Source organism: Ctenocephalides felis, unplaced genomic scaffold (genome assembly GCF_003426905.1).
Source record: "Ctenocephalides felis isolate EL2017-DRISC unplaced genomic scaffold, ASM342690v1 CF-g0.4_SCAFFOLD_02966, whole genome shotgun sequence".
Taxonomy (NCBI): domain Eukaryota; kingdom Metazoa; phylum Arthropoda; class Insecta; order Siphonaptera; family Pulicidae; genus Ctenocephalides; species Ctenocephalides felis.
The window spans coordinates 191,272-208,600 of record NW_020539120.1 but is presented as its reverse complement, the minus strand read 5'-3'; the positions used below and the strand labels follow the sequence as shown (position 1 = coordinate 208,600).

The window sequence follows — 17,329 nt, the reverse complement described above, 5'->3', positions numbered from 1 at the left end:
ACATGTGCAGAATCTTGGTAAAAATATTTTTTAAAAAAATGTCTTTCTCCATTACATCTTCAACCAGTCTACGAATAACACACTATCCATTTGTGATTTTTTCAAATCAGTATTTTGTGAAAATATTGTGTAATTTCAAGTTAATGTTTATAATACATAGTGTAGTGCATTACCATATCCTAATACCATGGATTATTAAAGTTTTCCAAATTAACACTAAGATCAACTAATTGTAAGTACTAATTACTATTTTATTTTTCTTTTCACTCCAATTCAATTGTTTTAGTTTTTAATTTTAATTTTAGTTTCCACTGAATGAAGGCTAGGATTATAGCCGAAACGTATGGATTTAAAATAAATTTTTGAAAGAAATTCATGTTTTTTATTGATGTTATGCCCGATTATTAGACTTTGTTAATATATATATATATATATATATATATATGATAAAATTGTTTCTTGGGCATCCATCCAATAATTAAAAAACAGTTTTATTGAAAAATGTTTTTATTAAGGGAACATACGTTTCGGGTCCTGATTTGACCCATCTTCAGTGCATACAAATAAATTTTGAAAAACAACACAAACACAAAATTGCACGAAAAAATAAATAAATGTGAAATAAAAAATTGATGAAACGTCTAGTTATAAAAAATTTTAAAAAATGTAAAATTAAAATAAATGATATATTTTATTATAAAAAAGCAATTTAAAATTTCCAAACTAACGACATGTTCGTTTGGAATAAGCTTTTTTATAATAAAATATATCATTTATTTTAATTTTACATTTTTTTAAATTTTTTATTTCACATTTATTTATTTTTTCGTGCAATTTTGTGTTTCTGTGTTGTTTTTCAAAATTTATTTGTATGCACTGAAGATGGGTCAAATCAGGACCCGAAACGTATGTTCCCTTAATAAAAACATTTTTCAATAAAACTGTTTTTTAATTATTGGATGGATGCCCAAGAAACAATTTTATCATATTATTTCACCATCTGAAGAAAAACCTTTTGCTTTATATATATATATATATATATATATATATATATATATATATATGTGTGTGTGTGTGTGTATATATATATTTGTTATATACTCATGGAGGACTATAAAAACTTTTCAATTATGACCCCCCCCCTGACGCCGAAGCTGGAACCGCCTCTGGTTGCAGCATAACACCTGCTGTTAGTAATATTATTTTCAAATTTGTTTGCATTCAACAAATAAAATTTTGTTTCAAATCCCATGCTTTTTAACAATTTTATATATTCAAAGACCACAACACATCTCGAAATAAAATTTTAATTCGAGAAAACTACCGACACTTTACGATTAATAATACAATACATAATTTGAACACTTTGGCAAATTGTACTTGAACTAATTGAAGGACACATTCTTAGATTTATTTTCGCTCAACAAGAAACTCATGCACAAATAAAAATCAATACGTTTATATAGTAGAACATAAAATTAAACTATTTAAACGAGCAAAACATTTGTCACTCGCAAACCATTTTCTCGATTTACTAAAACAACTCAAGTTATGTTTTTTATATGGTGGACTGCCATGCAAAACTATCAAATCGAAATGCAATATACAATATTATTTAAATTTAATATTTGAATAAATTTTACTAGTTAATATATTTCAGGTTGTGTTTTCCATACAATTTTTCATTTTCTTTTATATAAAAATGTATAATTTAACATTTTGGGTACATGATTTGTCGCCTCCTCAAAAATTGCATTTCACTTAAGAATTTTAATTTTTACTCTCATAAAACTCGAACATTATAGATTTAAAAATTGCATACAGTACAGTTTTGAAACGAGAATCGCGCTTCTGATAAAAGCATTTGTAAGTTTTTGATATATAATTACAGTTTTATATTGCTGTAAATGTTGCTGTGATATATCTATAATTGAAGTATTGATTTTAGGAGTGTACTAATTAATTATTGTTCTTCTGCAAGATATGATGTTCGAATTTATTATTGTTCGTTTAATTTTTTTTGAAGTATAATTCATACTCATTTATTTTTTCACTAACATGCTTTGTTACGAAGTAATAATCTCCTGACAAGTCATAATAATCGCAAAAAAATCGAAAATGAAAATGTTTATATATCTTTCGTTTCAAAGGTTTCTGAATACTTGGCATACCTTAGAAAAAATTGATGTGTATGTGTGTGTGTGTGTGTGAAGATACAAATTTTCGTCGACAATTTTGGGAACACCGATCAACCGATTTGAATAATTCAAAAAACATTCGGTTCGTATTGATAAGGAGACGTGCTGATTAGTTTTTGGCGAAGGCAGGTCTAGCCGTTCCGAATATATGGGGCAAAAAGTGCCAAAAACGGTGACTCAGTTTTTAAGAGAACGGAGCGTCTGATTTTAATAATTCAAAAAACATTTTACTTGCATTGACAAGATGAAGAATTGATCATGAAGGCAGGTCTAGCGGTTTCAGAGATCTAATAAAAAAAGTAAAAAATGCCATTTGGCGGTCAAAATTGATCATTAGACATATGCACATCAAATTATCAGATATTTTATAGAGATTTTAACAATAAGTATAAATTTTGTTTACATTCCTATGGGTTCCGTACCAATGTTCATCCGTTTTGACGCGGCGCTTACGCGCTTTGACATTTCGTCTCTATGCAGTTAAAGCAGTACGATTGCTTTGTAAAAAAGTTCAGAAATTCCAAAATATGTTAAAATAAAGAAAACATTTTTTTTTTTAAAAAAAACTTTTTTCAAAAAAAGTAATTTTTTATTTCTCAAAAATTTAATTTATTTGAAGTAAATTTTTTTCAAAAATGTTAATCGTTTTTAAAAAAAATAATAATTTTTGGTACGGAAAGGTCTAGCAATTTGCCTTAAGGCACGATGCCATGCGCCCCACTAGTTTCTCCATACGTTTCGATGTAAAATTCTACGTCATCATTAGTGGTTCTACAATTTTGAAATAAACAGAAAAAAAACGTTAAATATAAACAGAGCAAGAAATTGCGGAATACAGACAATTAGAAGCTGAAGGTGTCAAATCAAGAATGGAGCGATTACGTAGCGATAGTCTTCAAGGGGAAGAAATAGAATACTCATGTTATCTAAGACATGCTGATAAAAATTTCGTCCGAGTGGAAAATGAACAAAATAGGGAACGAATGGCTACAAAGAGAAAAAATGATAAAAACTATAAAAATAATGAAAAAAGGCAAATAAAATTCGTATGCAGAAATATAGAACAAATGAGGGTTTGAGAATGAATACATGTTACGAAGACGTAAGGATAACGTTTTTCGAGAACGAAGAATAAATGAGTTACGATATTAAAAATATTGATCGTGTTAGAACACTCCGTAAAGATGATGCATTTAAGCAATTAGAAAGTAATAAAAATATTGAACGTAATAGACAACTGCGTCAAGATGATGCATATAAGCAATTAGAAAGTAATAAAAATATTGAACGTTAGAGATTTACAAGATTATGCATATAAGCAATTAGAAAGTAATAAAAATATTGAACGTGATAGAGAACTACGCCAAGATGATGCATATAAGCAATTGGAAAGTAATAAAAATATTGAACGTAATAGAGAACTCCGTTCAGGATGAAGCATATAAGCAATTAGAAAGTATTAAAAATATTGAACGTTAGAGATTTACAAGATGATGCATATAAGCAATTAGAAAGTAATAAAAATATTGAACGTGATAGAGAACTCCGTCAAGATGATGCCTATAAGCAATTAGAAAGTAATAAAAATATTGAACGTAATAGAGAACTCCGTCAAGATGATGCATATAAGCAATTAGAAAGTAATAAAAATATTGAACGTAATAGAGAACTCCGTCAGGATGAAGCATATAAGCAATTAGAAAGTATTAAAAATATTGAACGTTAGAGATTTATAAGATGATGCATATAAGCAATTACAAACTAATAAAAATATTGAAAGTAAGAGAGAACTCCGTCAAGATGATGCATATAAGCAAAGTATTAAAAATATTGATCGTATTAGAACTCTCCGTCAGGATGATGCATTTAAGCAATTAAAAAGTAATAAAAATATTGAACGTAATAGAGAACTCCGTCAGGATGGTGCATATAAGCAACTAGAAAGTAATAAAAATATTGAACGTAATAGACAACTCCGTCAAGATGATGCATATAAGCAATTAGAAAGTAATAAAAATATTGAACGTTAGATATTTACAAGATGATGCATATAAGCAATTAGAAAGTAATAAAAATATTGAACGTAATAGAGAACTCCGTCAAGATGATGCATATAAGCAATTAGAAAGTAATAAAAATATTGAACGTAACAGAGAACTCCGTCAGGATAAAGCATATAAGCAATTAGAAAGTATTAAAAATATTGAACGTTAGAGATTTACAAGATGATGCATATAAGCAATTACAAACTAATAAAAATATTGAAAGTAACAGAGAACTCCGTCAAGATGATGCATATAAGCAAAGTATTAAAAATATTGATCGTATTAGAACACTCCGTCAGGATGATGCATATAAGCAATTAGAAAGTAATAAAAATATTGAACGTAATAGAGAACTCCGTCAGGATGAAGCATATAAGCAATTAGAAAGTATTAACTAGCTGTAAGTGGAATTCTGTCTTGAGGCAATTATGGCATCGTGCCTTGAGGCAAATTGCTGGAACTTCCCGCACCGTAACGAAATGTTCGAGGAATATTGAATGTTTTCAAATAGATTATTATAAATATAGTAACATTGTTTAATATTTATAAGAATTATATAAACCGAATTGCAGAGTTGAAATTATTTCTAAAGTATATTAGAACTATAGTCAGAATTAAAAATAAAATCTGAAATATTTTCGATATACAAAATACTAAAAAAAAAAAAAAAAAAAAAAAAAAAAAAAAAAATATTGGAACAAAATTTTTTTTTCCAAAATCAATTATTTTGTTAAGACAAGCAGAAAGTTCTTTGAATCATTTAAATCGGACGCTTAGTTCTCTCAAAAACTGCCATTTTTTACATATTTAGCTCCGTATCTTCGAAATGGCTGGGCCTGCCTTTGCCAAAAACTAATAAACACTTCTCCCAATCATTACTAATTGAATGTTTTTTAGATCATTCAAATCGGATACTCCGTTCGCTCAAAAATTCGATTTCTATTTTCTGCACTCTTTGCTCCGTATCTCCGAAACGGCTGGATCTGCCTTTGTCAAAAACTAATCAGCTCTTTTCCCAATCAATAGGAATCGAATGTTTTTTGAACCATTCAAATCGGTTGATCCGTGCGCCCTAAAACGTGACTGGAAATTTGTATCCACACATACATACACACACACACACACACACACACACACACACACACACACATCCATTTTTTCTGAGGTATGCCAAAATGTTCAGAAACCTTCAAAACGTCGAGAAATGTAAAAATTTTCAATTCCGATTTTCGGCCCATTACAATAACTTACCCTACGGGAAGTTAAAAATATTGAACGTTAGAGATTTACAAGATGATGCATATAAGCAATTACAAACTAATAAAAATATTGAAAGTAAGAGAGAACTCCGTCAAGATGATGCATATAAGCAAAGTATTAAAAATATTGATCGTATTAGAACACTCCGTCAGGATGATGCATTTAAGCAATTAAAAAGTAATAAAAATATTGAACGTAATAGAGAACTCCGTCAGGATGGTGCATATAAGCAACTAGAAAGTAATAAAAATATTGAACGTAATAGAGAACTCCGTCAGGATGAAGCATATAAGCAATTAGAAAGTATTAAAAATATTAAACGTTAGAGATTTACAAGATGATGCATATAAGCAATTACAAACTAATAAAAATATTGAAAGTAAGAGAGAACTCCGTCAAGATGATGCATATAAGCAAAGTATTAAAAATATTGATCGTATTAGAACACCACGTCAGGATGATGCATTTAAGCAATTAAAAAGCAATAAAAATATTGAACGTAATAGAGAACTCCGTCAGGATGGTGCATATAAGCAACTAGAAAGTAATAAAAATATTGAACGTAATAGACAACTCCGTCAAGATGATGCATATAAGCAATTAGAAAGTAATAAAAATATTGAACGTTAGATATTTACAAGATGATGCATATAAGCAATTAGAAAGTAATAAAAATATTGAACGTAATAGACAACTCCGTCAAGATGATGCATATAAGCAATTAGAAAGAATTAAAAATATTCATCGTATTAGGACACTCCGTCAGGATGATGCATTTAACCAATTAGGAAGTAATAAACATATTGAACGTAATAGAGAACTTCGTCAAGATGATAGGTATAAATCGAAAGAGCGCAAAGATAATATTTTACGAAATAAATTATTACGACTAAATAGTTGGCATAAATCAAGCGAGAACGTTAAAAACATCAAGAGCATGAGAATAAATCGTAATATCTCGCACTATAGTAAAATTGAAAAATTTAAAAATATCAATCGAGTTAGGAGGATACGTACCAATAAAGTCACGTATGAAAATAAATTAAAGAATAATGCCGAAACTAAAATGAAAAATAGGGAAATAGATTTAATTAAGTATCGAGAAAATAATATAATCGATTATCGAATGATGAAAATTGTGATCCATTTATCCATTATGTGATGATGCATTGAAATATTTAATAACGGCACCCTTATATCTAAAATATAACGTGCAGAAGATCTTGTCGAAGATGAATTAACTAAACCAACCACTCATAACGATGATAACTCTGTTCCTAATTCACTAACATATTCCGAAGTTGAACAAATTCGACCAATTGATTTTAGCCAAATTAATAATGAGGAGGTGTTACTCAGCTGCAATTAAAGTTCAAAGAGTTTTGGAGCAGAAACTCCTTCCTATATTTGCTGTTGGGTTCGCTCGTAGGTAAGCGGTTAAGAGCGACGGGTCTTGTTTTAGAGGTCCCGGGTTCGATACCCATTTCGAGCAGCCTGTTGTCAGGCAACAGTGACAACGATTTTCACTTGGAAATATAAATAGCAATATGTTTTCAAGTGAAAATAGCCCTCAGCCGGCATTGTTGCACCATACTAGCCCTACTACAAAGATTGTAATAAAAATTTATCATACAGAGACAACTGTTTGGATTGCCATCTGTAATAAAACAAACGTAGTTTGTAAGATATTAATCACAACAGCTCATAGAACCCATAAGTTCTGATCGCTGTTCAAATAAAATTATAAAATATATATATATATATATATATATATATTTGCTGTTGTTGCGGAGGACTTTTTTTTTAAACATTCAGCTACAAAACTCAGGTACTCAATAAAAACGCACTTATTCATAAAATTCACGCTACTAATAATAAAATAAATGTCGGGAACGCAATACTAAATGTGGAAAAGTTCATGTCGCGCATATATAATTTTCCTAGCGAATGGATATGCAATACTTGTAAAAAATATGCAAATCGTGGTAAGATTTATAAATTAGCAACAATCAATGATTTGAAATTTCAAAATATACCCGAATGTTTAAAACAATTAATCGATTTGGAGGAAAGAATGATAGCACATATAATAAATTTTATGCAAATTCAAGCCCTGAAGCCTTATGCTTCAAATCCCCAATTAGGTTTAAAGGGTAGCGTAGTTAATATTTCAATACAAATTAATAATATTTTAAATGTTTCGCCAAGGTTCCTTGATTAAATTAATCAAAGGAAAACCATTCAAATTAAATTAAAACGAAATGTTAGTCATAAAAGCGATTATATGTTCAAATCAGTACGACCGGGCTTAATATGTGATGCATTGAAATATTTAATAACGACACCCTTATATCTAAAATATAACGTGCAGGTAGATCAAAAATATCTAGATATTCACGAAAACGACCTTGAAAATATTGATTTTATTGTAGATGAATTAACTGAACCAACCATGGCCGGTAATCTCCGAACAAACATCTGTAATCTTGTTTTTAATTCCGTCTCCCTCGATTGGAGCGCAATTATCTCTCTTTGAAACAATTTTGCACGCATCAGGTAAGACGTTGTACAAGGGCAATACGAGAATGTTCGAGAACGTAATCGAAGTTGAGTTCGTTCGTAGTTCGTTGGTTCGTTGAAGATAGTTGTGTTACGAGAGATTTGTGTTTTTTAGTCAAATTTGAATTAAGCAAGTATAATGTCGAAGTCTAGTGTACCACGGTGCAGGAACACAAAAAATAATGCTAAAATGCACGTATTTCCGGCGAGAAATGATAAGGTACGAAAACATTAATATAATAACCAAACTTTGGTAGCAAATTAATATGTTTTTGAATGTTATAGATGTTCTCAATTTGGTTAGAAAGAACCAAAAATCCTTCTTTAGAGAAAATAACACCGTATCATTGTAATAGGTGCAGGAACACAAAAAATAATGCTAAAATGCACGTATTTCCGGCGAGAAATGATAAGGTACGAAAACATTAATATATGTAATAACTAAACTGTGGTAGCAAATTAATATGTTTTTGAATGTTATAGATGTTCTCAATTTGGTTGGAAAGAACCAAAAATCCTTCTTTAGAGAAAATAACACCGTATAAATCTCGGTACGTGTGTGAAATACAAGGAAAAATGGAGAAGTGGACTAAAGAACAAATTGAATTATTAATTGAATGTTATCAAATCCATTTTTACTGTACGGGTTTTCTAATTATATAATGAACAGGTATATCCTAAGTTTGCCACTGTGGTCTGAGTTGATGCTCGACAATGAGAGATCACATTAGCATTCAAATCCTGCTGTAGAGTCTTATTTTAATACCCCTCAAATAGATGTTTGACAAGCCAAAAGAGTTCCAAATCTGACTCAGAGCTTTCAATAGGCACGCATCCTAATCATGCGGCAATAGATAAAAAGTGGTTAGATGATATAATTATTGATTCTTATTTAGCATCGCTTGAATGTACTGAAGAACAATTTAAAATTCTCGGCGGGAATGACTATAGTATTGGCCTAGTCGCCTAGTAGATAAACATAGTAACAGCGTTGTAAATATATCATGAGTTATATAATATTCAGCACCATATAATTTATATTCTCATTGGATTTTAGTCTTAATAGATACTAGTACAAAACAATTCAGCGTAATCAATTCTATTCCCAATAAAATGACCGAGTCTATTATTTTTAAAAATTTTTGCAATAATTAACTGTTGGAAAACAAATGAAATGGAGTAAGTATACAAAAAATTTCCCTAAACAAACTGATAATCATAGTTGTGGAAAATGGATCCTATCGAAACCAGATAAAGTTTTGTATAATATTTCTTAAAAAATATTTCACCGGTCGATGAAATCTGTCCAATTTGTAGCAGTTCAGATAGCCCTCCCGACAGACCGACCGACATATTATTAATGTTTTAAGTGCGATACATGGTATAGACATGCAAGAAATTCTTAAGACTCATTTATTAGTTGCAAAATCAACTGTAATGCGGAATTAATACCATCCAGCACATCTTGGCAAGAATGTGGAATGTGTTTAAGATGGATTCACTTTGAGTGGGATCCCAGTCTACTTGCACGTTCCTTAACGTCCAAATTGAAAAAAAAAATCGAAAATGTTACGATTTTTTCTAGATACTAACAATACAGGTTATGTTATTTCATATTCTATCAATTATTTTGTAAATTTTCGCCAAGAATATAGATTTTTTTGTCGAGAATACCAGATAACATTTACCACTCGCGGCTCTTTTGTATCGGAGCCGCGAGTAGGAAAGTAAAACCAGAGCAGACCAATATTTTCTCATTATTCAACCCTTAAAATCTGGACTTTATCCACTAACGCTACGCTTTTACTTAGATGCATTCTAACCCACTAAGGATAAATGCACCACCTAGATTTTGGGATCCAAATTTCTGGCATAATAATTATATGGGACCCAGGAGATTTCACCAAGGAAATAGAGGAAGATATGGTAAATGTCCCAGATCCGATGGCTCATGATATAGAAAGTATTAATAAAGAAAGAAAAAGTTAATATGAATTTCAATCAAAATGTTCTTAGTTTAATACTTGTACACACACACACTACATATATATATATATATATATATATATATATATATATATATATATTTCAAAGTAACTGGCAGCCCATTCGTCGAAATAAAAAAGGTATAAAGTATAAAAACTTTTATTTATACGTTTCGACACAAGATGCGTGTCATCATTCAGCAACTACAACAATTTGAAAATTTTATTAACTAATATAAACAACAATAAAAATTAATTATAGCATAGAGAAACATTATACACACCACAGGACAAAAACACTCAACAAAAATTTATTTTAAAAAATTAAACTTAATAACATATTAGAAAAAACATTTTTTAGAAAAAAATTATGTATAACTAAAAGTTTTTATAACTTTGTATAACTTTATAAGTTTGTATAACTTTTAGTTATACATAATTTTTTTCTAAAAAATGTTTTTTCTAATATGTTATTAAGTTTAATTTTTTAAAATAAATTTTTGTTGAGTGTTTTTGTCCTGTGGTGTGTATAATGTTTCTCTATGCTATAATTAATTTTTATTGTTGTTTATATTAGTTAATAAAATTTTCAAATTGTTGTAGTTGCTGAATGATGACACGCATCTTGTGTCGAAACGTATAAATAAAAGTTTTTATACTTTATACCTTTTTTATTTCGACGAATGGGCTGCCAGTTACTTTGAAATATGTTTCAACGTCGAAAAAACTATCAAGATATATATATATATATATATATATATATATATATATGTATATATATAAAATAATTTGAAAATTATTGTTGAACGAATAACGAATAGGCTGTCAAAGGTTGTTCAAACTGAAATCTTAAATAATTTTCTATATTTCGAAGACATTACAAATGATGAACTATCATCAAAACTTAAAAACTCTTAGAAATAGAAGAAAATTCGACAAATTATACCAAACTAAATTAGAAACAACGAAAATTGTATTAGACGATAATACAATTAACAAATGATTAAAGAATTTTTCCAGCGTAGAGATTCCTGAAAGATTGCAATACATTTTTGCACTGAGTCCAAATTTCGCAGTCCCTAACAATACTCGCAATTTTAATTTCATAAAGATTATCAGTAATTTAGAAAACAGTTTACAACAAATTAAAAAACCAAAACATCAAAATCCCACTAGATTCATTTTCTGCAAGAAATTCATTTCTTTAACCAAAACAATAGGTACAAACTCCAACTATAACTATATCTATGGCGTTCCCTGGCATCTAGCCATAATTAATAAAACAAAAGTTATCTAAGTAATCACAATCATCTTTTGTTTATAGCTTGGCAAGATTTGAACAAATCGCTCATCGATCTGGACGAAGCTGAAGTTCGCACGCCAAGTGGGAATAACTCTAACACAAAAGAGAACCATATCTTAAAATCTGAACAGGTTTTCAACGTGGACAGGCATACGGTAACCCCGTTGATGGAAGACTCTCCTCAAATGTGGTTTTTGTTGATTGAAGCAGAGTTTCAAGGAGATAGAATCAGGAGCGACGACACGAAGTATACGGCAGTATTGCGTGCTTTGTTACACCTGGTGAGCAATGTGCTGCGAAAGCTGCCAACCAAAGACAAACACAATACTAAATACACAATAAATCAGTGAGGACATCATCCACAAACTTTGGTTGCACAGACTTCCACAGCACATCCGGACTCTGCTGCTTGTATCAAATAATATTGGACTACAAGCCATTGGTGAGATGGCAGACATGCTGATAGACACTTGTGGACTGCAATCATCAGTGATAGCTACAGCAAACAGAGCACCAGAATAAAGGGGTGACCGCACCCAAGACATTCTGATTGCCATGATGCAGAAACTCAATGCTTAGATGACAGAGGTGGAGAATCTGAAAAATACCAAAAAACGTAAAGAGAGAAGCAGGGCCAGAAGTCACTCCAGGCACAGGAGAGGTAGATCAAAGACGCCGTCCAAATCGCAGGTATGGTTCTATCACAGCAGGTTTGGGGAGAAGGCAACTAGATGCATTGAACCATGTTTGGTTAAGACTCTCCTAAACCCGGAAAACTAACGTCAGCATCAACACCAGGAGCAAGTAATGGTGGTGATATTAATTCTGTCTGTCCAGAGCTCCAACTAAGTGTGGCAGACAGAAAAACACGGATACTTTTCCTCATAGACTCTGGCTCTGTTCTCTCAATACTTCCAGCTAGCAAGTTTGCAACCGGTCGTGCCAAGGAAGAGCTTGTTCTGTATGCAGCCAATTCCAGTCGAATATCCACCTATGGAAAGCGGACTCTTGAGCTGGACCTTCCACTGCGCGAATCCTTTACTTGGCAGTTCACTATAGCAGACGTGGCAACAGCCATAATCGGTGCAGACTTGCTAAGCCACTACAATTTGCTCATAGATCTGAAAGGCAAGAGATTGATTGATTCGACGACAGGCTTAGCCTCTGACGGCAAAGTGCTGAAGACGCAGAACATCAACATTTCTACCATTAATCCACAGAAACCTTTCAGAAGCCTACTAAATAAATACATAACCATTACTACAACACTACAGAGATCAACAATAAAACCATATCCTTTTGCCCACAGGATTCCCACAATAGTCGAGTCCCACCAGTTGCTGCCAGGTTCATTCATTTACTTACTAAATACTAATGGTTTCTCATATTGTTCAGCAATTATAAACAGGTTTACAAGATGGCCAGAAGCTATACCACTCAAAAATATTACAGTTGATAAGGTCATACAAGCTTTATTTACGTGCTGTATTTCAAGGATTTGGGACTCGAACAATAATAACTTCTGACCAAGGCACATAATTTGAGTCTGCTCTATTCAAGTCTTTGGCACAAGCAGTTGGAGCAAAGAAGACACGTACAACAGTTAACCCCCTCAGGCTCATGGACTTGTGGAACGATGGCATAGGACATTGAAAGCTGCTCAGATGTGTTCCACTGAACTGTGGATCAAGATACTACCTTACGAGCTACTTGGTCTACAAAACTAATTTAAGGAAGACATAAAAGCATCACCAGCAGAAATGGATAAAAAACTACGTTGAGACTTTCAGATGATATTATCAATGTATCTGATAACTCAACAAATCCACAAGTATTTTTAGATAATCATCGCCGAATCATGTGTGCATTAAAACCAATACCTACTGCTCATCACAACAAGGGCAAAATGTTTATTTTGAAAGATATGGACACATGCACACGTGTATTCCTCAGGGCATTCCTCATGTCCGGAAGCCTCTAGACCATCTTACTGTGGGCGTTATGAAATTCTAGAGCGAGTTGCAGACCGGATCTACAAAATCCGCATAAATGGCACTGAAAAAAACTTCACAGTAGAAAGATTAAAACCTGCTTACATTAACAAATCAGATACTGATTGTGAATCAGATTCGAATTCACATCACAGACCATCAGCAACAAAACCAACTAAGACTCCAAAAAATAAAGTTACGTTTAACATATGACGTAAAATTAACTTTTCTTTTGACATATAGCCGTCAATTTTTTATTTTGGTAGGAGTACTATGGCGTCTCCTGATATCTAGCCATAATTAATAAAACAAAAGTTATCTAAGTAATCACAATCATCTTTTGTTTATACGTCGTAAAAATATTGTTTGATCTCGAAAGTTTGCGTGTTCGTATTTTCTGATCAAATTAAATCATCATCGAAGTTAAATCGTGTTTTAATCGTTTATAAAATTAATTTAGATCAGAAGATCTAAAATCGTGTAATTTTTTTTTGAAAAATAACCCAGAAATCACTGTCACAAGAGCAGATAAAGGAAACGTAACCGATTACCTCGAAAAACTTTCAATTTTACTCTCAGATAACAAAACTTACAACATTGCCGTTAATGATCCTACAAAATACATAAACCGTAATTGCCACAAGTTTATCGATAAACTCGTTACACATAAACAGTTACCCAAAGACTTTGCTTCCAATTTAAAAAATTTACATCCTTACCACCCAAGATCAAATAGTCTACCTAAAATACACAAACCCAAACTACCTTTCCGTCCCACAGTATCAGACATTAACTCACCACTTTATAAATGATCTAAATACATTAATAACTCCATGACTCCCGTCACAAAATAACCCCAATTTTTTTAAAAAAAACTTCTACGATTTTTCTGACAAACTCAAACAAATCACAGTCCCCAATAACTGCATACTAATCAGTTTAGATGTAGTCTCTTTATTCACTAATGCTTACCTAGACCTTATTCTTGATGCCATAAACGCCAAATGGCATGACATTTCCGCGCACACTACTCTTTCCTTGCACTGGTTCAGAGAAGCAATTAAATTCATTATTAACAACACTTTCTTTGAGTTCAACAACAACTTCTATTTCCAAACGTTTAGCACCCCAATAGGCTCTCCACTCTCAAGTTTCCCCTCCTTAGCAGATATAGCATTACAACATATCAAATCAACAATTTCCAAGTCGTACAATTAACAAATTTTCTATTATATCTATGTTGATGACATAATAGCATGCATTCCAAACAGCGACATAACATCTGTCGTAAAATAAATTAACTCATACAACAAACATTTGCAATTTACTTTTGAAATTGAAAATAACAATTCCATCAGCTTCCTAGACTCACGCTTTATCGTGAAAACAATAACATAATTACTAATTGGTATCATAAACCAACTTATTCAGGTCGATACCTAAATTATCTTTTCTCCCACCCTCTCTCTACTAAAATAGGCACAATTATCAACTTAATAGATCATGCTATACTATTGTCCTACAACAAATTTTTGAAGAACAACCTCTCATTAGTATCACAAATCTTAAGTAAAAATTCTTATCCTCAACATTTGATCCAATCCATAACTAGAAACAGAATTTCATACCTCCAAAACCGTCATAACTTTTCAACAGGAAATCCAAATCGAGAAAATTACGTCGGAACTATTACCTTACCCTTTATAAAAGATCTATACTACGTATATAAAAAACTCTTCAATAAACATAATATTAGAGTAGTTTTTACCTCTGTCACTAAATTAAAATCTAAATTTGATCCAAAAATTTTAAGTAATTTAGTATACAAATTAAATTGTCCAAATTGCCGAGGATTTTACATTAGCGAAACTAGCCAAAATTTACACAGAAGAATCTCTCAACATAGGAATAAATAAAAAAATAAAAATCAGTATAGAACAATGCTTTCAGATCATATGAACACCCTTCAACATAACATTGATTTTCTAAACCCGAGTATTTTACATTTTGAAACCAATATATTTAAAAGAAGATTTAGTGAAGGTTGTCTAATATCGTTAAGCAATAAAGTAATCAACAAAAGACTTGACAGCTATTCACTCTGTAATGATTACAAAATATTCCTCGACAATTTTTCAAACAATACTATTACTGAATAGGCATGTCCCTTTTTATTACTTTCCGTAACCATATGTTTTTACCAGTTTGCACATTTTTTAAAAAATCTTTGTACACGCATTCATTCAGCGTTTAGACTTCAACAACTATGTACACAAATGTAGTTTTTTAATTCAAATTCATAATTAGTTTCAAATAGTTGAACTTGAATTAGTTTGAAATGTTAGTTTTTTAACTCTAATTCATAATTAGTTTTAAATATTTGAACTACTGATAGCTTGGTATTAATATTGTGTCAATTAGTGTAGTGCAGTGTTTAATGGTTAAGAAATTGCCATATTTCTTGCTGATGACAAAAAAGATGAGGCAGGTTTGTTTTAGGACACTTTGCAAAAAAAAGAAGAGCAACAAACTTAATGTGCAAGTCTTGTGGAGTTGTGTTACATCTTGGAGACTGTTTTGCTGCATATCATATTTTTTTTTTTTTTTTAATTTCAATAATTATTACAACTGCTAATTTATTAACATCAAGTAATATTGATAAATAATAATATAAATTTAAATAAATAAAAGAGCAAAGGATAAAATTTACATGAAAATAATATCCGTAATATGATTTAATGTAAAATATAAGCAAATAATAATAAAAATAAGATTAATAAATAATATAAATAAAATTTCAGAATAATAAAATAATATCATATCATATGAAAGAGAAATACTAAATAATAAAGAAAATGTACTTTCTTTGCAAAATTTGCATATTTAGTTGATATTTTTCAAAGACTAAGCGATTTAACTAAATCAATGCAAGGATCTCAAATCCATGCTTTTGTTCAGAAAGACAAGATTAAGGCTTTTATGAAAAAATTAAAACTGTGAATAGCTAGGATGAAAACTAATAACTTTGACATGTTTCCCACCTTTAAAATTACTTGTGTTACTGCTGAAATAGAAGTAAGTGAAGATCTTATCAATCATATGACTAGTCTGAGGAAGGGCTTTCGATGCCCCCTTTCGATAGAAAAAAATATTGCGCCACCCTAATTTTTCTAACAATTTAATTTAAATACACTTAAATGAAATTATGCCAAATAATACACAATTATTTTAAAAAATTGTACATACAAACATAACTATTGATTATAAGAAAAATAAGGCGCAAGGAAGAAAAGATTGGAAACCACTGCACTAACTGCTAAAGTAAGAATTAAAAAGGCAATAATCATTAGCGGCTATTCTTAAACAAAAATATCTTTGTCAACTTGATTGAGCCACCATTAATAGATTACAGATCAAACGACTAGAACACCATTCAGTTGCAAAATTTATATGAGACATATCACTTTACTAAGGTTTATAATTTTAGCTGATACTGATGATGATACTGAAATTTTTCCTACTGTAGACAAAATGTTCTATAGAATACAAAGTATTTAATTGCAGTGATCAAGATTAACTTAATTGATAGGAGTAACATGCAGCAACTTACCTTAGATGACTTAAAACTCAAGTTACCTCGTATGATTTTGTTCAGAGGTAACATAATCTTTCATCATGTAGAATAGTATTTCTTCGCCAACATCTGAAATTATAAAAAAAAGAGTGCGCGTAAGGATCACACGCGATTGAAGTAAAACTTTTAATATTGTATGAGTAGGCAATTAAGATAAAAATAAAAAAAAACATCATATTTGAATTTTAAAAATCATCTTTTAATAATCATATAACATCAATAATAATAAGATCTCCTGAGCATCGGCACAGCTGTCCTACTGATATTAAGAGTTTGAATATGATGTGAAGCTTTCTTCCTAATTTTGTTACCTATCTTACCGGGAAATTCAAACCATAAACGTAGAAGTTCAAG

The 17,329-nt window shown here is 30.8% G+C and overlaps 1 protein-coding gene across 1 annotated transcript; it reads left to right on the top strand.

Moving 5' to 3' along the window:
* The first annotated feature begins 3,333 nt into the window (after window positions 1-3,333).
* On the top strand, window positions 3,334-6,872 carry LOC113381619 (interaptin-like). Its single transcript, XM_026620418.1, has 8 exons — window positions 3,334-3,469; window positions 3,525-3,590; window positions 3,680-3,856; window positions 3,936-4,205; window positions 4,415-4,630; window positions 5,832-6,110; window positions 6,166-6,453; window positions 6,721-6,872. Exons 1-8 carry the CDS (start codon window positions 3,334-3,336, stop codon window positions 6,870-6,872), a joined length of 1,584 nt encoding a protein of 527 aa, XP_026476203.1.
* The last annotated feature ends 10,457 nt before the right edge of the window (window positions 6,873-17,329 follow it).